At 37.7% G+C, this 21,687-nt stretch overlaps 1 protein-coding gene across 26 annotated transcripts in view; it reads right to left on the bottom strand.

The window, feature by feature from the left end:
* Nucleotides 1-21,687, bottom strand: part of ADGRL2 (adhesion G protein-coupled receptor L2) — a 386,134-nt gene that overhangs the window by 121,892 nt on the left and 242,555 nt on the right. For 25 of the 26 annotated variants that reach the window (XM_085586380.1, XM_085586371.1, XM_085586370.1 and 22 more), the window contains one exon: nt 2,060-2,249. In XM_085586380.1, the coding sequence (XP_085442506.1) occupies nt 2,060-2,132 (73 nt within the window). In that variant the 5' untranslated portion in view covers nt 2,133-2,249. Of the gene's footprint in view, nt 1-2,059; nt 2,250-15,704; nt 18,843-21,687 lie in introns of those variants that run through there. The other variant, XM_085586374.1, reaches the window with a different exon arrangement.

Raw genomic sequence — 21,687 nt, 5'->3', positions numbered from 1 at the left:
CACAACTGAAGCATCAAAAGATTGCTACTGGCTACTAAAAGCAAGAAAAACAGGGACAGAATAAAATGAACTTGAAATATTACAGATGACAATGAAAATTAACTTTCCGCAAATGGCAAAAATTCAATCTGCAGAAGTTCTCAGTTGACTTTTTCCTTTCCAAACTCAGCAGATAAAACATGCTTTACAGCCTGCTGTTTGCAACTGTAACCAAACCACAGAAAGTTGTTAGTCCGCTTTTCCTTTTTACTTTCAAATGTTTTCAACCATCACACAGCATTAAACTGCAAGCACCTGAATGTTTGTAAAATGCATTAAGTAGAGAGATCTGAAACAATTGCAATAGTAATATTTTTTTAAAAACCTTAGTGTTTTAAAACTTCAGAAAAAACCCCATAAATCGATGTCTCTACTTCTTACACCTTACGTTTCACCTAGTGCAACCACTTTTGCAATGTAAGTGCATTCATAATTAGCACCAGTTATTACCAAACCAGCCAGTCATAAAGTTTATAACTCAAATCTCCTAATCCACCTTTCTTACCTATGAAGGAGGCTGGAAAGCATTTTATCTTCCAGCTGTTTGTACTTACTGTCCTGTACAAGTAAGATTACAGCCAAGTCCCAGTCCGGACAGCAGCTCCCAGGTCAGGAGTCCTACCAAGCATGGAACCATCTCAGATCTGCTCTGGGAAATGCCAGTTTTCAACTACACCCTGGCAACATTTAAGAAGGAGGGGAGGGATGGGAAACTGACTGTGGAAGCTATTTAAGTGAAATGAGACTTCCCCAAGCTCAGGAACAGCCATGAGGACTCGGAGCACGCACTCCCTGAGATGTGGATGTTCACACGTGCAGATGAACAACCCATCTCAGCAAAGCTCGTCTGCCAGCACGGCCTGATCTGTGCAAGGCTGCAAAGAAAGCTTAGGAAATGATGCAGTGAGCATGGAAGGCTGCAGAAAATATTTGAAATTTTAGGGACTTTTTATGTATATAATAGTTCCTTTTTACTTGCGCAAATTTAGGAAGAAAGAGAAGGGGAGGCAGGATAGCTTTCCAGAAGTATTTCTGAAAATCTGACCTTAAAATTCAGGGAATTTTGACAGAGTAACGTGCATATCTGCTTTAAAAACTGGTGAGATCATGACAAAGATGCAGCAAGGGAGTCTGCATATTATACAACAATTACTGAATAATGTGAGATGGCATGGAGATGCTATTCTATTACTAAACCAATCTTTTCACCTGCAATCTAGTCAATCAAAATGCTTACACCCAAAACCAATCTCAAGCTCTATACGAATATTTGCAATTAGGAATTCAGAAGTCATGTTTTCCTTCTCATTCGTGTTTCTCTGTTTGTTAAAAGGGCCACAAGAACAGCTGTGGAGACAGACTAACTGGATGAAGTATAGTTTATGAAAAAAAAAAAACAGATAAAGACTAGATAATGCAACTTCTTAAAAAATCTTTTTCCTTCCTCATCTCTTTAACAGCTATTTTAAACACATTTGATAGCAGTGAAGTATTTTTCCGTTCTCTAAAAAGAGCAAAAATATTTTCAAGTAGATGCTATTTCTGTATGAACTTTTGAATTTTATTTCCTGGAATTTAACTTGCATAGCACTAATCTTAATGAAGTGTTTGCCATTTCATTTTCAGTGAGGGAAATCAGAAAAGTAAAATGGGTATTTCATTTAGTTGTTTTATATCACATTTAACATATCCATACATTTCTTCTAAATGGTTGTGCAATTAGAATAGAAAAGGAAGGATATACAGGAAGAATCCAAAAATAAGGCACCTATCCATCAAGACTATTAATACTTCACTTGCCTGAACATTGCATTTCAATTTCAATATATGACACTATGAAACCTAAAAGAAACTATTTTCTTTTCTACATTAAAAACGGACAATTGAGTCTTATAAATTAAACCTAGAATATACTACATTTAGTTTGTCATCCTCAAACTTCAAGTTATCTAACAGAAATTAATTGTACAGTCCATTTAACTCATCTGAAAACCCAAGTAAAAAATAAACTAAAGCTTACCTTCAGTACACTGCAGGAAGCTGATAATGAGCAGAAACCAAAAACTTTGCATTCTGCAGCCAGAAGACACCATTATTGATCCCTGTAAGAATTTTCTTTGTATTCCTTAATGAATCCAGTTATAAAAGCCCAGCATCATCGAAACCAGTGGCCTGCATTATTCATCTTCATACCTGGAGTAGCATAGGATCTGGAAGAAAAGGAGAAAAAAAATTCTATCAGTACCTGAACACCAATAATTTGGAATACCAAATTTTACTTCACACGAAGATGGAAATTTTTAGTAAAAACTGAGAGCATGCCTGCACTGCACTGTAGCTGGGAATTTGGCAGGGTTCTGGGATTTAATCTCTCAAGGTCAATCATCACTAAGCATAATGCCAGTTGAAAGCATGAGTGTTACTGATGTATTTGCACTAAGACACAAGAAAAAAACCAACAGGAGAACATTTGCACTGAATATAAGAAACTGGACCTGCAGATGAGTTGGCTAAGCTTTTCTGACTCCACAAATATGACACAACCTGCATTTCTCTACCTCAAAGAACCACAGTAAAATGAAATCTATGGCACTATATATTATAATATATATATGCACTATATATTATATATATATATTTCTTGGGGATTTGAAACATGGAGTGGCTGAAAACAACAGAAACTCCTTGCAGCAGGAAGGCTGAGCAGGTCTGCTCCCTGCCATGGTTCTGGCATTCTTGTCATGCTGCACAAAGATTGCTCTCCTTGGACGAGAGAGGCAGTAACAGCTGCTTTGCTGACAAAACACCCTGTTTGGTGAGGCAGCTTCTTCATATGACTGCACAGTTAGCTGTATTTCTACACAATAAACATCTTCAGAGAAAAGGGAATAAACAACGGATGAGACCTTCTTCTGTCCTTAGCCTCACACAAGATTTGTCTCCTACTGAGAAATACGAATTGAACTGCTCCTGTGAACAATGTACCAAAGGAAGAATTCTTCAAGCTATCATTTGCATTTGAAAAATATAATTACAGTGATAGAGTGCAGTGGCTGTGGTAGAAGATTTGACAGCAGAGTGCTCCCTTTTGCTAATGACTCTATTCTCTCACCAGCCAGCTGAGTAACTACACACATCCTCTTCCATATCTCACTGTGTGAAGTTAGGTCATGCTTCAGCCCTGACTACTAGAGTTTGGGAAGCTAGAGAAAAATCAACATCCATAAAAGAACAGATTATTTTTAAGTAAAAAGCTGGCTCTACATATTACAGATGTGAAACAACTCTGGAGAGCACTGAACACTGCAGCAACCATGGATGCAAAGGGCTGAGCCTGGTGTCACATTGGCTTGGTCTTTCCAGGACAGACGAACAGGACTGTGTGGACATATTGCTGAGATATCTGAAATTAATGTTACTTTAAAACCATGTAACAATGACTGTGTAAAAATTTAAGTGGCAGGATCTAAGGGCCACTTACGATTCTTATGAGTACTAGAGCATGTTAAGGGCTTTAAAAATACATTTACCCTTTTGGTAAGGAGAAGTGGAAAGGATGAAGAGCACAAAATACCAGATACAGAAATTCTATTAAATGTTGGTCATTTTTAGAAGTAGAAATATTAATCATAATCAATGATAAAGTTTGTTCCCTGAGCACACAAGCAACAAAACTGACACTATTTTTTTCCCACAAGGAGAGAAAGAGAAGAATTAACAGAAAACATGATGGAACAATTTCTCTGGCTCTCAATGAAAGCAGTGTATCTGTGGAGATTATTACATAGCCAAGCAGGTTTCTTTACTTGGCTCCTCTTTAAAAGAACTGGAGACATCCCTCTCACAACCCAAGTGTGTTTGTGATTCCTCACACAGGGAAATTAAAGGAAACTGACATCTGAGACCATATGATTTTATTATTGATCCATAAAAATGAACCCTTTCTCCAGTTTCCAACTACAGATAGGTGCTCTTCAGTCACAGGTACTTTTTTTTCATACATATTTCAACAAGAAGCAGGCAACAGCAAAGGGAGTGCAGGACAGGCAGAGTGTGGCTCTCCCTGACACACACTCTTGTGCCCTGAGGTACAAGGTGTGACCTGAATTTCGATGGTGAGACAGGAGGACCTGAAGTGGTTATGAAGACACAGTCACATTCCAGCTCTAGATCTTTTACACTGGGCTGAGACTCTTTTCTTAACTAAAAGAGAATAAATCTAAATGTCCACAAAGGATGCACTGCATTCAGCAGAAATTAAAATTGCATAGGAGCTCCTGCTGAGTTAAGAAGAAAAAATTGCCACCATGATCTCTACAAAAAAAGCCCTGGAGATAGTTCAGCTGGAACCTTGGGAAGAGTTTGGATTAATTTTTCACCTGTAGCACCCAAGGGAAAAATCATAAAACTATTCCACACATACTACAGACTATTCAGCATAATTTCAGTAAGCAATCAGAATAATCCAGGAGAATAGATGATGAATAATAATGGCTAAAAGTGAAATTAAATCAGCCTTCTGATTATTCCCAGTCTGTCCAGAAGATGTGGACTTCCTGAGACTCTACTTTTATCATTATTTCTGTAACATATCACTGCACTCTCAGGTTTTGAGGTATCTTTCTTCAGCTTCAACTGGATAGTGACATCCCCGTGCTTTATCATCCTCAGTCATTGCTTCCTTGTGGGCCTTTTTAAATTGGAGCAGGGAAGAAAGAGTTATGTCAAAAATAAAACCAATAATCAAAGCATCACTTGCGGCAAGACCCAGCATCTCCCTAGGAAATAGTTGCAAAATGTATGCCAAACATTTTGGTTTTTTTTCTCAACTGAGTTCTTGACCTTCTGAACTGACTTAGTCACTTTTTTAAGGACCTAGTTTCTGAAAATATATTGATGCCTTTGAAATACCAAAACCAGCACAAACTAGTCAAATAAGAAAAAATTTCAAGCACTTTAAAGAACAATTTTAAGTGTTTTGTGCAATATATTGTTCTCTTTAGATTGCTATAGCCTATCTAAAAATGCAAGAAAAAATGAAACTGTTTGAAAACTGATGCAATTGGATTTGGGTTTGCTTCTTTTCTTTTGAACAAGTTAGTATGTTCACAGCAAACAAATTTTAATGGAGCCTCTGTATTCGAGAATCTCCGTGAAGAACGTGCAGTTCCAACTAAGCATCAGCATAACAAAAGCTAAACCTGAGAAAGGCATCCAGACATGAGCTGGAGCCAGAGAGCACTCGGACTAAAGACTCTGCTGTCAGCCACATCCTTCTGACCATCCATCTATCAGTGATACAGAGACTGTCGGTGGCATCTCACAACAACAACAAATCCCAAACCAAATGAGTAGAAGCAGGAAAAGATGTATTAGGTTACTTCTCTGTAAACAGAAAAAGGAGACCACAGTGAGTGGCTGTCCTGCACAAGTAAGTTATTTCCCCTCAGACCTTAATAAACATTTTCTCTGCATCACTGACTGCTTCAGCCTGTGGGTGGGGCAAAGAGAAACTCCCTAGAGCGAAATCTTGCATGAATTTCAGAGTGCAAATAAAAGCTGCCCAGAAAATTTCACTTGTAACTTAAATCCCTACCTCTGGGCCATACTGCAATCTCCCACAGGAAAAAAAAAACAAAAACACAACCCCCTTCTGGAAGTAGGGTGGTTCACCTTGTTAAGATTCTTCTCATATGCACTGTCAAAGAAGGCTACATCAGGAATAGAAAGGCTAATGTTCAAACCTGTAACACTGCAAAGGTACTGGGCATCTCTTCATACTGTATTCATAAGCTGTGCTCCAAGTCCCAAATATCTCAGTGCTCCCGCCTTGCTTCCTTGTTCTTCTGTGCTTCTGAAACTTCTCAGAGACAGAACACGACCGCTGCAGAATACATGCCACTGCTGGCCATCCCTCTCCCCACAACATTGCTCAAGAGCACCCCAGAGATAAGAGAAAGCTGCTCCAAGCATGCTCCTTGAAATACTTTTATCTTTGAAGAGAAAGACCTCTAAAGGACTGTCATGTCCCAACTCTACTCTGTTTAACCTTCCCAAGGTTTTATTTTCAAAAGCCAAAAAAGGGTCTTTTAAGTGCTTCCGGACAACTGACACAGCATGCTCAAAAGCTGCCTTTTCCCTCCTGTTCTGTCCAGCTTTTAAGGCAATTAAGACAAAGGAGAACACAGAGAACTTTCTAGCTAAGCAAGGCTGTTAGCTAAAAGTCATTCAGACTAATGCTGATGTATTTTATAGTGCTTAATTTTCCAAATCATTTTAGAAACACCGCAGAGCACTTGCAGCCTCAGTGAAGCTTTAACGTCCCTTTTACAGAAACAGAATTTGTACTAGCTTTTGAGATGATGAGACACACAGAGGTAAGGAACATCAGGCATAGCTGCACAGCTTATACATGCCAAGGAACTAGCAGGACCAGGCAGTCCTTCTTATAAATCCTGTGTGATCTACATTGCCACACATGCAGCATCCCCACTGCCTTTCATAACCCAGTTTATGAAACTGAGTAATTCTGTAATATATATGAGCCATTCTGCAGAGGAAAGGAGGGGGCAGAGAAGGCAAGGGTGAATAGATATATATTCATACAATGTAATAGACTACTTAGTCTCCTGAGAAATCATGCGTCCACATGCTTTCCCATCATGAGGCTTTCCCAGTTTAAAACAAGCAAAAAGTTAAACTTACTATAATCTGTAACACAAGAATTTAATTAGTGAAGTGTGATTAGTAAAACTTTCTAAGCCGTATTAGTAAAATCCTCAAATGAGACTAATACTGTTTATAATCCAAGAGCTACCATTTTTTACATTATCTGCAATGAGATCCAGCTCTAGTTTTCAACATCGAACATATCTTCAGATGTATTCAACACGAGTTATTCCTAAGTTTTCAATATGCTAATTCAAAAATTGATTTACATTAATAATGCCACATTAGTGCTACAGTACCAGATTGTAGAAAATCTGGTTATGAGTTTTAGCTATGAGACCTTACAAAAAAATCCTGACAACAATCAAGACTGTTGATCTAGTAAGCATCCTTCTATTGCCTATGATAAACAACCAATGCCTGATCTGCTGCAATGAAACCAGCTGCATACTGCAAGGTGAAAGGAAAGGCTAACTCTGATCCATCTAAAAATGGCTTAAAAATACTTTTTATTAAAGCAATTTAATGCTCAAAAGGTAGCAGGGAGTCTTATCTACACTTCTGTATTCAACAGTCCCTATTAATTGTCACCTTGAACATTGGATTTCTAACCCAAAACATTCCTTCACAAGTTACATGGAAAGAATACAGTATGAGAGAAGGGAATAATACAGTAAGAACTAGACTTGACCAAGGTCATCCAATCTTGCTACAAAAAAATTACTTCAATGCATTCAGCTGAATTGTGATCTGAAGTTACATGCTAATGCCTGATGAATGCCTGAAACAGTGAGCAATAAATGCATACCCCAAAATTGACAAAGACCTCAGAAACACCCACCCCAGCCTGAGTTCCCAGCTCTTCAGTGTAATGGATCATTCAAAATATCCAATCTACCTATGCAAGACATGACACTAAACAGTGCACTGACACTTTTTTATCAGTGGAACATCACAATTTAGTCCATCAGTCCCCAGCACCACAGTGGTCTACCACAATCATTCACAGAGAAAATAAATACGATTTGAGAGGAAAAGACAAAGATTTTCCTTCTTCATCAGGACTCTAATTCAGCTTGGCCTCACTCTTGTGTTTTACAGACACGTTACACAGCAGTCCATTCCCAACAAGCCAGCTCTGCCCCTTGTTAACACAGGATAAAGCCTGGACACTCAAGGGAGATTTCATTCAATAAGCCAGCAAAGTAAACCTTTGCTAGTGCTAATAAGAATGGCTTTTTTTGGCTCCAGGCACTCTCCTTTTGCCAAGCCTGAATTTCTCTTTTTGCCTTTGATAAATGCTCAGAATCAAGGTGGGGTAGGGGTGGACAGGGTGTATCGCTCAATCCTGATTGCAAATTCCCTGTATTTCACCTGAGTCCACACCATACTGCTACATGAGACCACCTCGACAAAAGCAGTGCAGGTAAAACCTTTCTACCACTTCTGCCCTCTGTGTCATTACAGCTTCCTGGGGACTCAAAGATAAATCCCCACCATCCAAAGAAGGGGGAGCTAAAGGGATGCTGTAAGTCAATTACAACTGTTATCAGCTGTAATATCTCAGTGTCATGCTGAGCATGTTAAATATGCTGATCACTGTGGACACCAGAGGCACAGTCTGAGGCTGTTTGCCATTCTCTTCATTAAACTGCAAAACAAATAGCTCTCATTTTCAAACCTATGTAGGACAGATTTTATGAACATCAAAAATAAACAAGAAAATAATGAGTATCTTTACAAAAGCACTGAGAACCATATGACAAACCTAAAGAAGCAATTCTAACAGCTGAAGAAAATTCAAAGGCTTTTCAAACTTTTCACAGAAGAGAAATCCTCAAAATGATCTATTTATATTAAAGATCTCATTTCTTTCCCTTGGAAAAAAAAAAAAATCACTAGACTATCATCAGCCAAAGACATAGCAGTCTTGTAAGACAGGAAACTGTTTGTTGACAGCCTTGACAAGGCTTTGCAGAGGCCCGTATTTCTCAAAGCTGTTATGCCACTTAGCTGAGCTTTTTTTTTTTCTTCCTTCTTCTCCACTGTTTTTCACAGCTGAGAACTTGTTTGAAGTGGAAGTAGACCGAAAAACAAAACAAACAGAACTAAGTCCTAGGACTGTGGTCAGACACGTCGGAACATGTGAAGCGACATGGCATTTCTCTAATTGACTGCAAGGATTTCAACACACCTGATCTGCTTTATGGTCACTAGGCCCTGGGCTTAGGGAGGGACATGAGCTCTGATACAGAGTACAGAATTCAGCTCTGGGGCCGCCAAGATATGAATTATGTGGACCTTTTGGAGGAGGTCACAAAGATGATCAGAGGGCTGGGGGCACCTTTCCTATGCAGACAGGCTGAGAGAGCTGGGGCTGTTCAGCCTGGAGAAGGTTCTGGGCAGACCTTACAGTAGCTTTCTACTACCTAAAGGGAGACATGAGAGCTGGAAAGGGACTTTTTACAAGGGTCTGCAGTGATAGGACAAAGGGGAATAGATTTAACTGAAAGAGAGTAAAACTAGAGTAGATGTTTGGAAGCTTCTCTTCACTGTGAGAGTGGTGAGGTGCTGGAACAGGGTTGCTGATGCCACCTCCATGAAAGTGTTTTAAGACCAGGTTGTATGGGGCTTTGGGCAACCTGGTCTGGCAGCATGTGTCCTTGGCCATGGAAGGGGGGTTGGAGCTAGATGATAATTTAAGGTTCCTTCCAACCCAAACTCTACTATGATTCTGTCTTTCACAGCTGATGCTGAAGTTAGACAACTCCACACACCAGCACAGAGCCAGCAAAACACCCACATGTTACTAACTTCCAAAATAAAATCAAGTTACAGGCAAGAGCAGACAAGAACATATTTTTATCATGCACATACAGCACTTTTATCCATACCATAACTGGGTTAATGGGGGCTATACAGCCCCAACACACTGGACCTCCTGGGGGATGGCTGTGCTGCAGCCTCGGCATTTGATATTCAAGCACAAACCTCAGTTTGGTAGCAACAATTCCCTGGAAATTACTGCACTGAAAACTTCTTTTCTGGGCACGTGCCAAGGAATATTATAAAAAAAATTCATGAAGCTGCTAGTTTAACATTCATTTTAAAGCATCTATTTCCTATCAGTTGTACTTATTAAGTGGTCTGTATTCAATATAAATTATATAGTTCCAGTTTCAGGAACAAGCTTGAGTGTGCAGTAAAATCACTTTTGATTATTTAAAAAAATTATATCAAAACCTTTTATTATCAGAGAGATACCTCTCTTTATCACCAATTGAAAAATATTTACCATTTTAAAGTTGGAAGCAGTGGGCATATATGTAGTCATATATATGCACTGAGTGTACTTTGGGCAGATCTTTGCTAAGAGAGGAATATTTTTCTAACATTAACATCTGTGAGACCATGGCCTAATCATTGTGCAGTGAAATATGAATCAAAATCAATGGTGGCACCTAAGATATAATCTCTGCTGTGTTTGGCTCACTGCTCTGAATCTGTGACTCATAAATCATTGTTACTAGCCATTCAGTAAAATCAATATTCAGATTCCCTCTTGGTCTATACATATGACCACTAAATGAAATAATAATGACCAAAATCTGTCATATATTAGGTTATCAATACTACCAAAAGGGTTTTCTTGGGAGCAATGAGATAATCTAGGATAAAATACATCAGATGAGCATGCAAAGAAATGTGAAAAATCTGTGACTATATAGAGAGACCAGGGGAAAGGAAGCTTTAAATATTTCTTCTTCCATCATGTGCTCAATGCATTTTATGAAAGACCATTTCAATAATGCATGGTTTTAACCAAGTTTTAAAACATGCTGTACTTAAGCTTTTTTTTTTTTCTTCTTTCAAATAACCCCTTTTTACATTATTCCTAGCTTTGTTTCTTTTCTCTGAAGCATTATTAATGTTATAATGATCAGACTGTTTTATTTCCAGCAGCCTGATGGTCAGGACATTTAGAAGACCACATTTTAGTTCCACTAAAAATCACCGCCACCAAACAAACTTCCAGGAATAATCCCATAAACCTGGATTTTACAAACCATTTAGTTATTAAAAGGTAGTGGCTCACGTCTTTCATAGAAACCTGGGAAGTGCTGTGTGCTACCATCCCATACTTGGCCATGAGCCACAACAAAATTTTTAATTCTGACAACAGAAGAAGGGAAGAAGTCTTTAACTGCTTTCTAAGCATACAAGAGATTCTCCAGGCAAGTATGACTTAGAGGCAGAAATCCCACTGAATTTACGTAAGCCTTTGGAGAACTTCTGTGTGGACTTCCTAAGCACAAAAAAAAGCAGGCAGTGCCAGAAGACACATCTTTCATGTTCACCCTTTTACATACCAGTAGCACTTAGAAGGCTGAAAACTCTAAAATCGTGAAATAAAAATCAGACTCCCTGGTTTTCTCCTCTTGTAACTGGCTTTTCTCATACACACATTCAAGACACAAACTCAAGGGTGAGAAGCCCTCTATGACAGCACTGCACACACCACTCTCTCCCTTGTGCCTACACACAAGCATACCACTGAATTACACATCTACTGCTTGCACATCACTGAGGATGTGAAAAATGTGTGCAATAAATTTGGCATATAAATCTACAGGATCTATTCAGAAAGGGCCCTATTCTGCAATGAAACAAAGGATTCAGTGCTCTTACTGGATGATGGGGTCTGCAAGGACATACACGTTGCCAAGGTGTATGATAGTGCAAGAGTGCTGCAGTTAAGAGTATTTTCTTGTACAATTTAATAAGCAATGAACATTCTGGTGACTACTCTTAACTATGCAAGACAGCTGAATAAGTACCAGTCATTCATCAGAGCTGCAACATTCTTTCAGTTGGGGAAAACTGGGCTTTCTTATTTATTCAAACTGTAATAGAAAAATAGAAATTATTTCAGTTATTTTTTTGTATTTCAGTATTCTTTTTGTAGAAAGTCTAAGTCAGGAAACTATAATGATTAAATTTTGAGAAGTTACAAGCAAGAACTCTAAATTACAATTCAGCAAGGAAGGCTCCTTCTACTTGCATGTACCACTGTTTAAAACTCTTCTCCCTAGCAGCCTACATAACATTTTCTCTTCTGCAGAGAAATTTCTGAAGAGAAAAAACAGAAAACCTCCCCATGTATTGTGGAAACAGTGAAGGTCTCTTCCATGCATGGTAAAAAGGGAAGTGTGAAGTGATATCTTTTAAATATTAAACAAAATGGAATATGAGTTATCTCCAGCACTGCTATGCCAGCCACTGCGAGCACTTGAGGACAAAGTATCCTGAAATTGCTTTCATGCAAAGAATTTTTAAGAAGAATGAACACTTTCTAAAGTATTCAAGAGAATGAACTTGTTCCATTGAAGTGACTGAAAACATTATATTTCCTGTACATTTTAATTTTTTTAATCATCCGTACAGCACAGATGAAATTTAAGATACATTTTTAACACATTTTTTAGCAGCAATGTGACCTCTGATATTCTGTAGTTTCATCAAGCAGACCAAACCACACATTTACAATTTCTTTTAAATAATATAGCTCTTGATGGCTCAATGTGACAATGACACTGTTACTTTGGAAAATATCCTATTTTTCTTTAATTAGTTTATCATTTTAGATGATAATTTATTTAGCCTTTCATGATTATAAATACATTTTGGATTTTTTGTTTTGTATTCTTTTACTAGAAATTAAAGAGAATTGTTTTTTATTAAAACCCTGCTCTTCATATGTTCTGTTGCAGTTCATGAACTGTATGTGCAACTAAAGAAAAAAAATTAGTCTACATTTGTCTATCAACAGTATTTATAAGAGAGAGAGTGGAAAGATTACAAAATTTTAATAAGAACATTATATTATAGTAGCAATAATCTAGGTGTTTTACTGGGAAGTGAAGTGGATTACCGTAAATGAAATTTTTAAATGTCCTTTCCATTTTACAGATAACACAAAATGACTCTTTTCATGTCTCCAGCGATAAGGATACATGTGCCACACATTTAAATAGTGCCTTCACCCTATCCAACCCTGCTCATGAATTAATAATTCAGTGACATTAATACAAGAAGATAAATGATAAAGAGGTTATAGCAAAAGGGCCAGTGGTACACATATACTTCTTTTAAAACAGCTAATACCTCTCTGCCAATTACAGTTAGAACTTTTTTACAGTTTTCAATGGCATTTTTACAATCTAAATAGCAGCTTATGCACACACAATTTCACACAACTCAAGCTTAATAAATCTCCTGCTGCTACCAAACAATCATTCTGGGGGATTAAAGTGCAACATCTGCTAACATTAATAAGCATTTTACACAGCAATATGTATAAAAGCAGTTGCTATCAGTCTTCTGAAAAAGCTTCCAGACTGGTTTGGCATAAATTACACCTTTATCGTTCAACTGGTACCTTCAGCTTACGGCAGCAATAAGGCAGCTATAATGCTATCGAGCTGGAAAACCCAAGGAAATTATACACGGACTGCTATTATCCTGTGCAGCACGACAATTTTCAAAATACTTGAGAACTAAACAAGAAAAATGTATATATACAAAGAATTTCAGGTAAGAACCTGGTAAAGTAACGTAATTTCACTACTTAAAAAAAAAACCAAAGCTACTAATCTGTTTGCAAAAGAAAATTTCTCTCCTAATAGCAGTTACAACTTTCTAATCCACCTTGGGCTTTTGAAATTTTTATTTGTCTTTCTACCAAAGCAGCATGTACCGTGAAAAATGCCTGCCTTTCCAAGGAGTTAAATAAATATCAGGGGGTTTATTTAATTAGGAATTCCAGCATACATTTTTAGGTAGAATTTGGCAAAAGAGCACGCTTTGGAGTCGAGAGACGTGTAACATCAGCTTGAGCCAAGAACACAGTTGGCAAAAGCGGCACAAACTTTTACTTGCAGCCCTGCCAAAGCAACTCAAGCCCTGCAGTTCAGCTGTGGACAGCCGAATGCCAGAGCCTGCCAATCACCCTTCTCTGGAGTGAAGGAAATGAACAAAGTCATATTCTAGCTTTTAAAAAAAACAGAGAGGTAAAGTATTTCAGGCTCTCACTGCATAAGCCCTACTATACTGGTATGTTTTAGAAACCTTTTTATAGTGCCCCAAGATAATTCTGTTGTTGGACATGTAGACCAGTATCTGCAAGATAATTTCTTCCCTTCATGAAAGAATAAATTTGTATAAAAATATTCATTTATAGAAAAGAACAGCAAACTGGATCAAATATATGTAGAAATTATTTAATATGCTAGGTTTAATTACTAATTAATGTCCCCTGATTAACATCAAGATTTGCTTGAACGGGATTGTTTTAACATTTTTAAATCAAAATATTGCTTTAAAAATTACAATTATCATATTCTTCTGACATCGCCCACATTCTTATTTGACACATTTTAAGAGAGATGAAGAAAAATCAAAGCAATAAGATAATAAAAGATTCCAGCAATGCCAGTGCTTGACAACTAACACTCAGGGCCTTTTGATGATAGCAGGCTTTAAAAGAACCCAGAACTAAGGCTGAGGCCAGGCTTAGCTGAGAGAAAAGCAGTCATTAACGGAAAATAGGAAAAAATATAAAACAAAAGGGAATTATACTTAGTATCTACTTTTCCTCAAACTGATGGTTTCTTTAGGCTGATATCTGCACCCAAAATTCCCATCCATATTTCAAAGATCGGAATCGCTGTTGCCAGAGGAAGCACATGAGGATTAAGATCCAGGTGCCTCAGTGCCACAAATAGTCTTTCTTAAATACAGCTTGAATTTTAGATTGCCATTTTAAAATAAGTTTTTATTAAGTTACTGTGTGCTACCTTTAAAAGCACAGCTTTATATTAAAGTGAAAATGTCACTTTTTTTGTTTGTTTGGTTTTTTTTTTGTTTTAGAATAAAATTATGTTGGCACACTATTTTCTTTTCAGGCTATTCCTTATTACTGCACCCGCACTCTAATTCTCACATCAGACATATCCCCACCATGTGTCAGCCTTACATGTTCTGGAAGATTTACTGCTGCTGTGATAGTCTCATGGCTATTTCAAATCCAGGTCACAACTTTCAACAGTTACTTAGATTAACATTTGCAATTTAATCTATTTTAACACAAGAATTCAACAGTGCTGAGACAAAAATGAGGTGACTTTTTTGCTCAAAGATGACTGAATATTAAATATGAAATTTAACAGGTTGTAATCATAACAGTTTGTAAACACTGTAATATATATGTCTGCCCTAATTTAGTAAGATGGAATTCTCACACAACACTCATCAAACTGAGCACAAAAAAATTGTTCTGGCATTTCACTAAATTAAAATCTTCAGTCCCCACAGCCAGAATGCACAAATTTAGATTTTATTAATACCTTAAATCAAACTCACTTTTATGAAAGGCAATTTACAAGTCATCGTCTCTTCCAACAGCCAAGAACAGAACAGGGTCTTAAGCATATTTTTACAGACACTTTGATGACAGTCTAACCTTTTGCTCTGATTGCTACTTTTAACAAAAATAGCATTTTCTTTGAAATCCAGAAAACTCTTGTTTTCATGAATATAGCTTTAAGCCTTCAGTGACAGAATGGCTGACAGCTAAACAGATAGAAAGCAAATTTAAGAGAAGCTGTCCCTGTTAAGAGAATTCATGCCATTTTACCAGTTTCTTGTTCAGCAATCTCAAAAACTCCAAATTTAATCTAGATCACCGGATTTCACATCTTGCCTAAAGATACCATATAGTGCCAAACCTTAATGCTCACAAAACAATGCAATTTACACACATGTTCAGCAAGCCACTTTGATTTAACTTGTGCTCTATGTACTCTAATATTTTAAAATCCTAACACTAAATAACAGCAGTCAGCATTACAGGCACTTCTGCAATAGATTGCAAATCAGATGCACAATGAAATCATCATCACCATCAGGCTGACTCCCTCGTGCTGCCAGCTACTCACCAGAAATCAGTGAGAGTCACACCATGGGGCCGGGGAAAAAAAGGAATTAAAAAAAAAAAAAAAAAAAAAGAGGGAAAAAAAAAAAAAGAGGGAAAAAAATAAAACGGCAAGTGAGCAGGCAGAGCGGGAAGCCGGCATTCCCCGCAGGTGTTTCGGAGCACTGAGGAAGCGGGAAAGCCCCTGGGCAGGGCGCCGGGGAAAGGAGCAGATGGGAAGGGCCGGCCGAGCGCAGCGGCCCCGCAGAGCGGGCGGCTCCGCCCGGAGCAGCGCAGGAGCGCGGACAGCGGGGAGCAGGGAGCGGAAAACACCCGGGCGAGCAGGGAGCAGAAAACACACGGGCGAGCAGGGAGCAGAAAACACCCGGGCGAGCAGGGAGCAGAAAACACCCGGGCGAGCAGGGAGCAGAAAACACACGGCACCGCACAGAGGAGGCAAAGACCTGCTCGCATGAAACACCTGAGAGCAATCCCATTTCCTTCAAGCTGCCCATAACCCAATGTGCAGAACTCAGTCCTCTCCAGGACACAACTGCACGCTACAGGGACTGCAACTACTTGCTTTTGCATCCCCCACCAATCTACATCAGAGTCCACAAAACTCTGAACAATTGAGTCAAAACAGTATTAAATGTGGAGACAGACAGACTCGGTGCTACACACAATGTGCAATGAGATGTATGTCTGCATCTCTTAACCACACACAAATATTTTGTAACATTTGCCATGCTGCAAGTAATCATTTTCTATAAATGGCTGATGATCTCACACTGCCATTGCAACATTCTAGAAGTGGCTAATGTGACATAATAATAATATTGATTAAAAAAAAGCTGACCACAATTTCAACACATTCATTGCCCATTCTGGGAATTTGTTTAAAAATCAAATCCAGGAGAGTTTGTGACAGTAATAAGTGTACAGTTTACTTACAGGTCACTATTGGGCTGAACTAAGATCTTATTTCTGGAAGAATAATAGCAAGACAGGAGGATTAATAATACAGATGAAAATACAGGAGAAAAGCAAGTCAACCTAAAGGTCCATCTTCTCAGATACGTAATAAGCGACAGACAGAGACGTGACATGACAGAACACTTCACCCAACACTGCTTGGTTATCAACATACTCTCCAGAAGTTACTCAGTTTTATTTTATTATCTCTTCAGTCCAAAGGTGATTTGACATTTTTGACCTTAAAATAGCAGGTTTTTAGGTTTTTAAAAATAAAAGTATCTAGTCCAAGACTACCGTAATGTACAAGAAGATCCTGGAGCAAGCACAGTGGAAATTTTCAACAGCTAGAGATTTCATGCCAATGATTTCTTGTCTCCAAAATAAAAAACAAATTGACTACAACAGTATTATTTTACAACACCTAAATAAATACATTTTTTTAGCTTTTCCACAGTGTTATTTACTAACTAGAACATGTAGCTGTATACCAGCTGGCTTAGAGCCGCATGAAAGAAATCAGGCTCTTCCTGGCTAGCAGCAACCATCATCCATGACTCTGGACACACATTGCTTCTCCTCATCTCACAAGTTTTTTCACAAAAAAAAAAATAAACTGGACACTTTTTATTTTTAAATAAGTAGCATTTTAATAAAGACCCAGACATATGTGTACTCATGTATATACACATTCATGAGCAGATATTTACTTAGGATTGGTAAAACTTTGTTGTTCTTTATTTAACTTTTGAAAATATTTGCAAAACACATCGTGTCTAAGAACAGCTTAAGATAACTAAAATTAAAAAATACATTAATCTAACTATTTTCAAATATTTAAATAGTATACTAAATTTTGCATTTCTGTCTAGGAAAGTATTTATCTTGCAATGGCTACTAGCAGTTTTACCTTCCAAACAGCAAATACTGATTACATCCACACAGCACCAATTTCTGAAAACCTGAACTTACACACAGGTTTCCCACTTCCCATTTTTAGCCCCACTCAATAAGCCATAATTTTTTTTTTTTTTTTTTTTTTTTTTGTGTGTGTGTGTTATAATTCTATCATAGGTACTGGAGTACAACTCATTAAACAGGGGTTTGAAGAGGCTGTGGTGTGGGAGGAAAAGTACCACTGCTCTTCCACTAAGGACCAAAACATCAATAATTCAAGTTGATTGGGAAACACTATTCAAGCAGACAATTAATTTTTAAGAATGTGGTAGAGATACTAACAAACATTGCAAAACAATTTTAAATTTTACAAGACTTGTCAACAAAGCTCACAAATATAAAGCTATTGAAATCACAGAAATCTACATCTCTTCTTGCTCTAGGTAAAGGAAAGTGGTCTCCAGGAAACATTCTGGAATCCAGCCAGCAAAATGATGAGCATCACCTGTGACCCCAGCTGCTGCACAGAAACTCACTAAGACTGAAGAATACCTGAGAACCCAATGACTTAAGGAAAGAAAAAAGAAAACAACATTCTACCAGGCAAAATTAAAATTGCAAAATACACCTATCCACTAAGGTGGCTCCATTTCCAACCATGCTCATGAAACCACACAACTCCAACCACAGCACTGCCCGAGCTGCTCCCGCAAAAGCTGCCCAGGGTCCCCCCACCTCTCCCCTGCAGCCCTGCACAGCAGCCTGGCCAAAGCCTCCCCCAGCCCCAGCACACGTGTGCCCTTTCCAGGAAGGGAGATAAGTAAATCAGTGTTTCCTATGGAACACAGGATGACCCTTCTGCTCCTAAGAGCTCTTACTGTTTCCATAGTGAATGTCATTTACATGAAGGGATTATGAATGTTCCCACATGAAAACGCATCTCTGGCATAACTACATTCTTTCAAGTTACTTTTCCTCCCACTTGCTATAGTTCCTAGGTGAAAGAAAAATATTGACAAAAACAGGACATGAGGGGGACAAAAGATAACCACAGACTGAAAAACATGAAACTGTCAAGCCATTTACAATTCCTTTTTTTTTTTTAAACTTTAACTCCTCACGGCAAGTGGGCAGCCTGAGATCAACTACAGAGGGTAAAACACTTTAATTTATAGCCTAAGGCTTCTTCCATGTTTAAGAGGAAGGAGCATGTAAAGAAATACAATATCTTTCTCAACCCGTCTGTTCTTTGAAATGTCTTCATTAAAATGGAGATTTTGACTTTTTGACTGTGAATAACAGAAAAAGGACAAACCTGGTTTCCAAGGATCTTCATCTGCAGACAGCACACACCAAGCTCCCCCTTCACTCTCACAACGATTGCACTCATGTATCACAGGTTTTCAGGGGGAAGGGCAGATGGGACCACCTCCAGCTCATTATGATTAGCTAAATTAGTCCTAATTACACCTTCATTTTATCATGAAGCAAGTGAGAGAATAAAGCTGAGAATGTGGATCTGCAGGATAGTAGGATGCATACTTTCCCAGACCCAAGTGACAGCCATGGCAGAGACCATTACTGCGCCTGGGATGTCACAGCCCATGCCACCAGAGAGCTACAAGTCACAAACCTACAGAAACAAAGCTGTTCCTTTTTTTTTTTTTTTTTTTGAGAAAGGTGGGAAGGGGTAGAAATCTCTTGTATACACCAGCATTCAGTGTTTCACCAACACTGCAGTAAAGCCACAACTTGCTCAATGGTCATATGAGCTTGAGTGAACGTTAGAGGATGATACCAGGAGCTACTCCTTTAGAGCATCTGTGAGCCCCAACAAAATTCCACTGGGCACACCTACCCAGTTAGTACAGCAGCAGCTAATACTCCCTGCATGCACAAGATCTGAGCAGTTTTCTTTTAGGTAACTTAAATAATGGCGGTAATTAAGTAGTTAAGGATCTATTAATCCTATCTCTCAGCTTTGCAGAGGCTGAGAACGCAGTTGTGCAAACTGCTTAACCACAGCACTGAAGTAGCAGCAAATTTTCTCACTGCCCCATGTATTTTTCGTAAACCCTTACCAATTAGTTTTAATAACTTGCTAATGCTGCAGCTTTATTTGGTGCATTGGTTATTATGTATCTACTTAAAGTACAAACAAAAATAAATTACTTGACATCTTCCAGCAGACCCACTAAAACTTTTCATTTGTTTGAGTCTGGTTCAATTAACGTCAGAATTTTGGTAACTTTGTAAAATTGTAAAATTGCACTAAACAAAAAGAATTGTTTTAAATAATTGTTTAATATATTGAGTGATTCTCTGTAGAAAATATGCAAGAACTAAGATTCACTAACTATGGAATCTTAGTGATAAAACATATACTGGGGGGATATTAAGCTAAATATAATTAAAATAAACCAAATTTTTCAATTGGCTGTTAGATAGCACGAAGATGCTGACTTCACTGCTGGTCCCTATATTCTTATATCTGTCTTTTTAAATTAAAAGCTGTTCAGGCAATATTTGCTTATCATGCTACTGATCAAAAAACACTGTAATCAGAAATAATACCATTAGAAGTGAAGATGTAGGAAGGATAGATGAATTACTGTACAGGTGACAGAAGCATGAGGAAGAATTTTATTTACAGGCATATATTTGAAAGGTTATATTGGCTTTATGTGCTCTGCTCGGCAGATTTTTCACTCACAAGCCAAGAACTGCTGATTACTGCATCCCATTTGCCAAATACAAAAGCTTTATTAGTCATAACAGCATGGCTGTTCCAAACAGACAAAGAGATATAAATAATAATAAAAAAGACAGAAGAAGAAAAAGACTTGCCCCTTCTTCAGGGTTAGTTGTCTGTGGGCAGTTAAGTATGACTTAGTGTGGCTTCATTTCTAATGCACACTACAAGTAAAATGACTACAGTGTGAATTTGTGCTTTGATTTGTTGTCTTGCAAACAGAAGAATACTGATTTTAAGAGGCCATTCATTATGGCATTTGTACAAAAAGAAATGGTTAATCTATCTCACAGTTATATATACACATTCTCAATATGTTTCAGGAGAGCACATAAGGCTAAAATTTGGTAAGACTATTTCTGCATATATTTTCCTCTTTCAAATGCAAGAATTGTATTCTGAAACATTAGACAACTCTTTAAATTATAAATCCATGTAAAAAATCCACTGCAATCTATTTTAATACTTTCAAAATTAATTATAAATACTAGTAATATTAAAGTGTGGATACAATGCTTTACCTCTAACTGAATTTTTATGCATTATTCACCCTTTTATTCTAAATACTGGCTTCTTCTTAGCTTGGGTATAACAAGCCAAGCACTGCCCTCAACAATGCAGTCACAGTTCACGCTCTTAAATCGGCTGGAGCTCCACTTTCAGTGGGGGTAACATTCATCCTTTTGTGTCTCCTTTTTGCTTATAGACAAAAGATACGATCGCTTTCCACAGTTCAAAATGAATGAAATGTGAAGCCAACCTAAGAACCTACAGGAGTTTGTCTAAAATGGAAAATGTTATTCTTCTTCTGAACACAAAACTACAAAGTTCCTGAATTTTGTGCTAGATACAACATGCATGGGCTACTGGTCACAGATGAAGCCATACACTACTACCATGATAACACAAATAATGAAGTTTTGAATAGCGACTTTAAAGCCGCTTTGAAGTCCCAGTTATTTTCCAATAAAACACAAAAAAAACCACCCCACATTCAAATCCATGGACAACTTTCTAGCACATTTTCAGAACTGCAATATATCATGTCAAAAGAAACATGTACATCTTTTATCTAGTGATCAATAGTAATTTAAGACAGATGGGTACAGAATCTTTCTATAGAAACACTTACACATATAATTAATCCAAAGCACCTAGGAAATGTGTCTTACCAGTTTAACCAATACTACCACTACATGTCTACAATGTATGCCACATGTACTGGAAGTTTCTTATACAGTAAGAATTGCCATCTATATATTTTCTTAATTTGGAATAGTTTTATTCTGATTTTGGTACAGGCAATCAGAGAAATAAAATATTTGGTTTGTTTAAGCACTCATTATTTCAGTATTTACTGAATTATAGCTCAAGATACCATCTT

Source organism: Lonchura striata, chromosome 8 (assembly GCF_050655825.1).
Source record: "Lonchura striata isolate lonStrDom1 chromosome 8, ASM5065582v1, whole genome shotgun sequence".
Lineage (NCBI taxonomy): Eukaryota > Metazoa > Chordata > Aves > Passeriformes > Estrildidae > Lonchura > Lonchura striata.
This window is presented reverse-complemented; position numbering and strand designations above follow the sequence as displayed.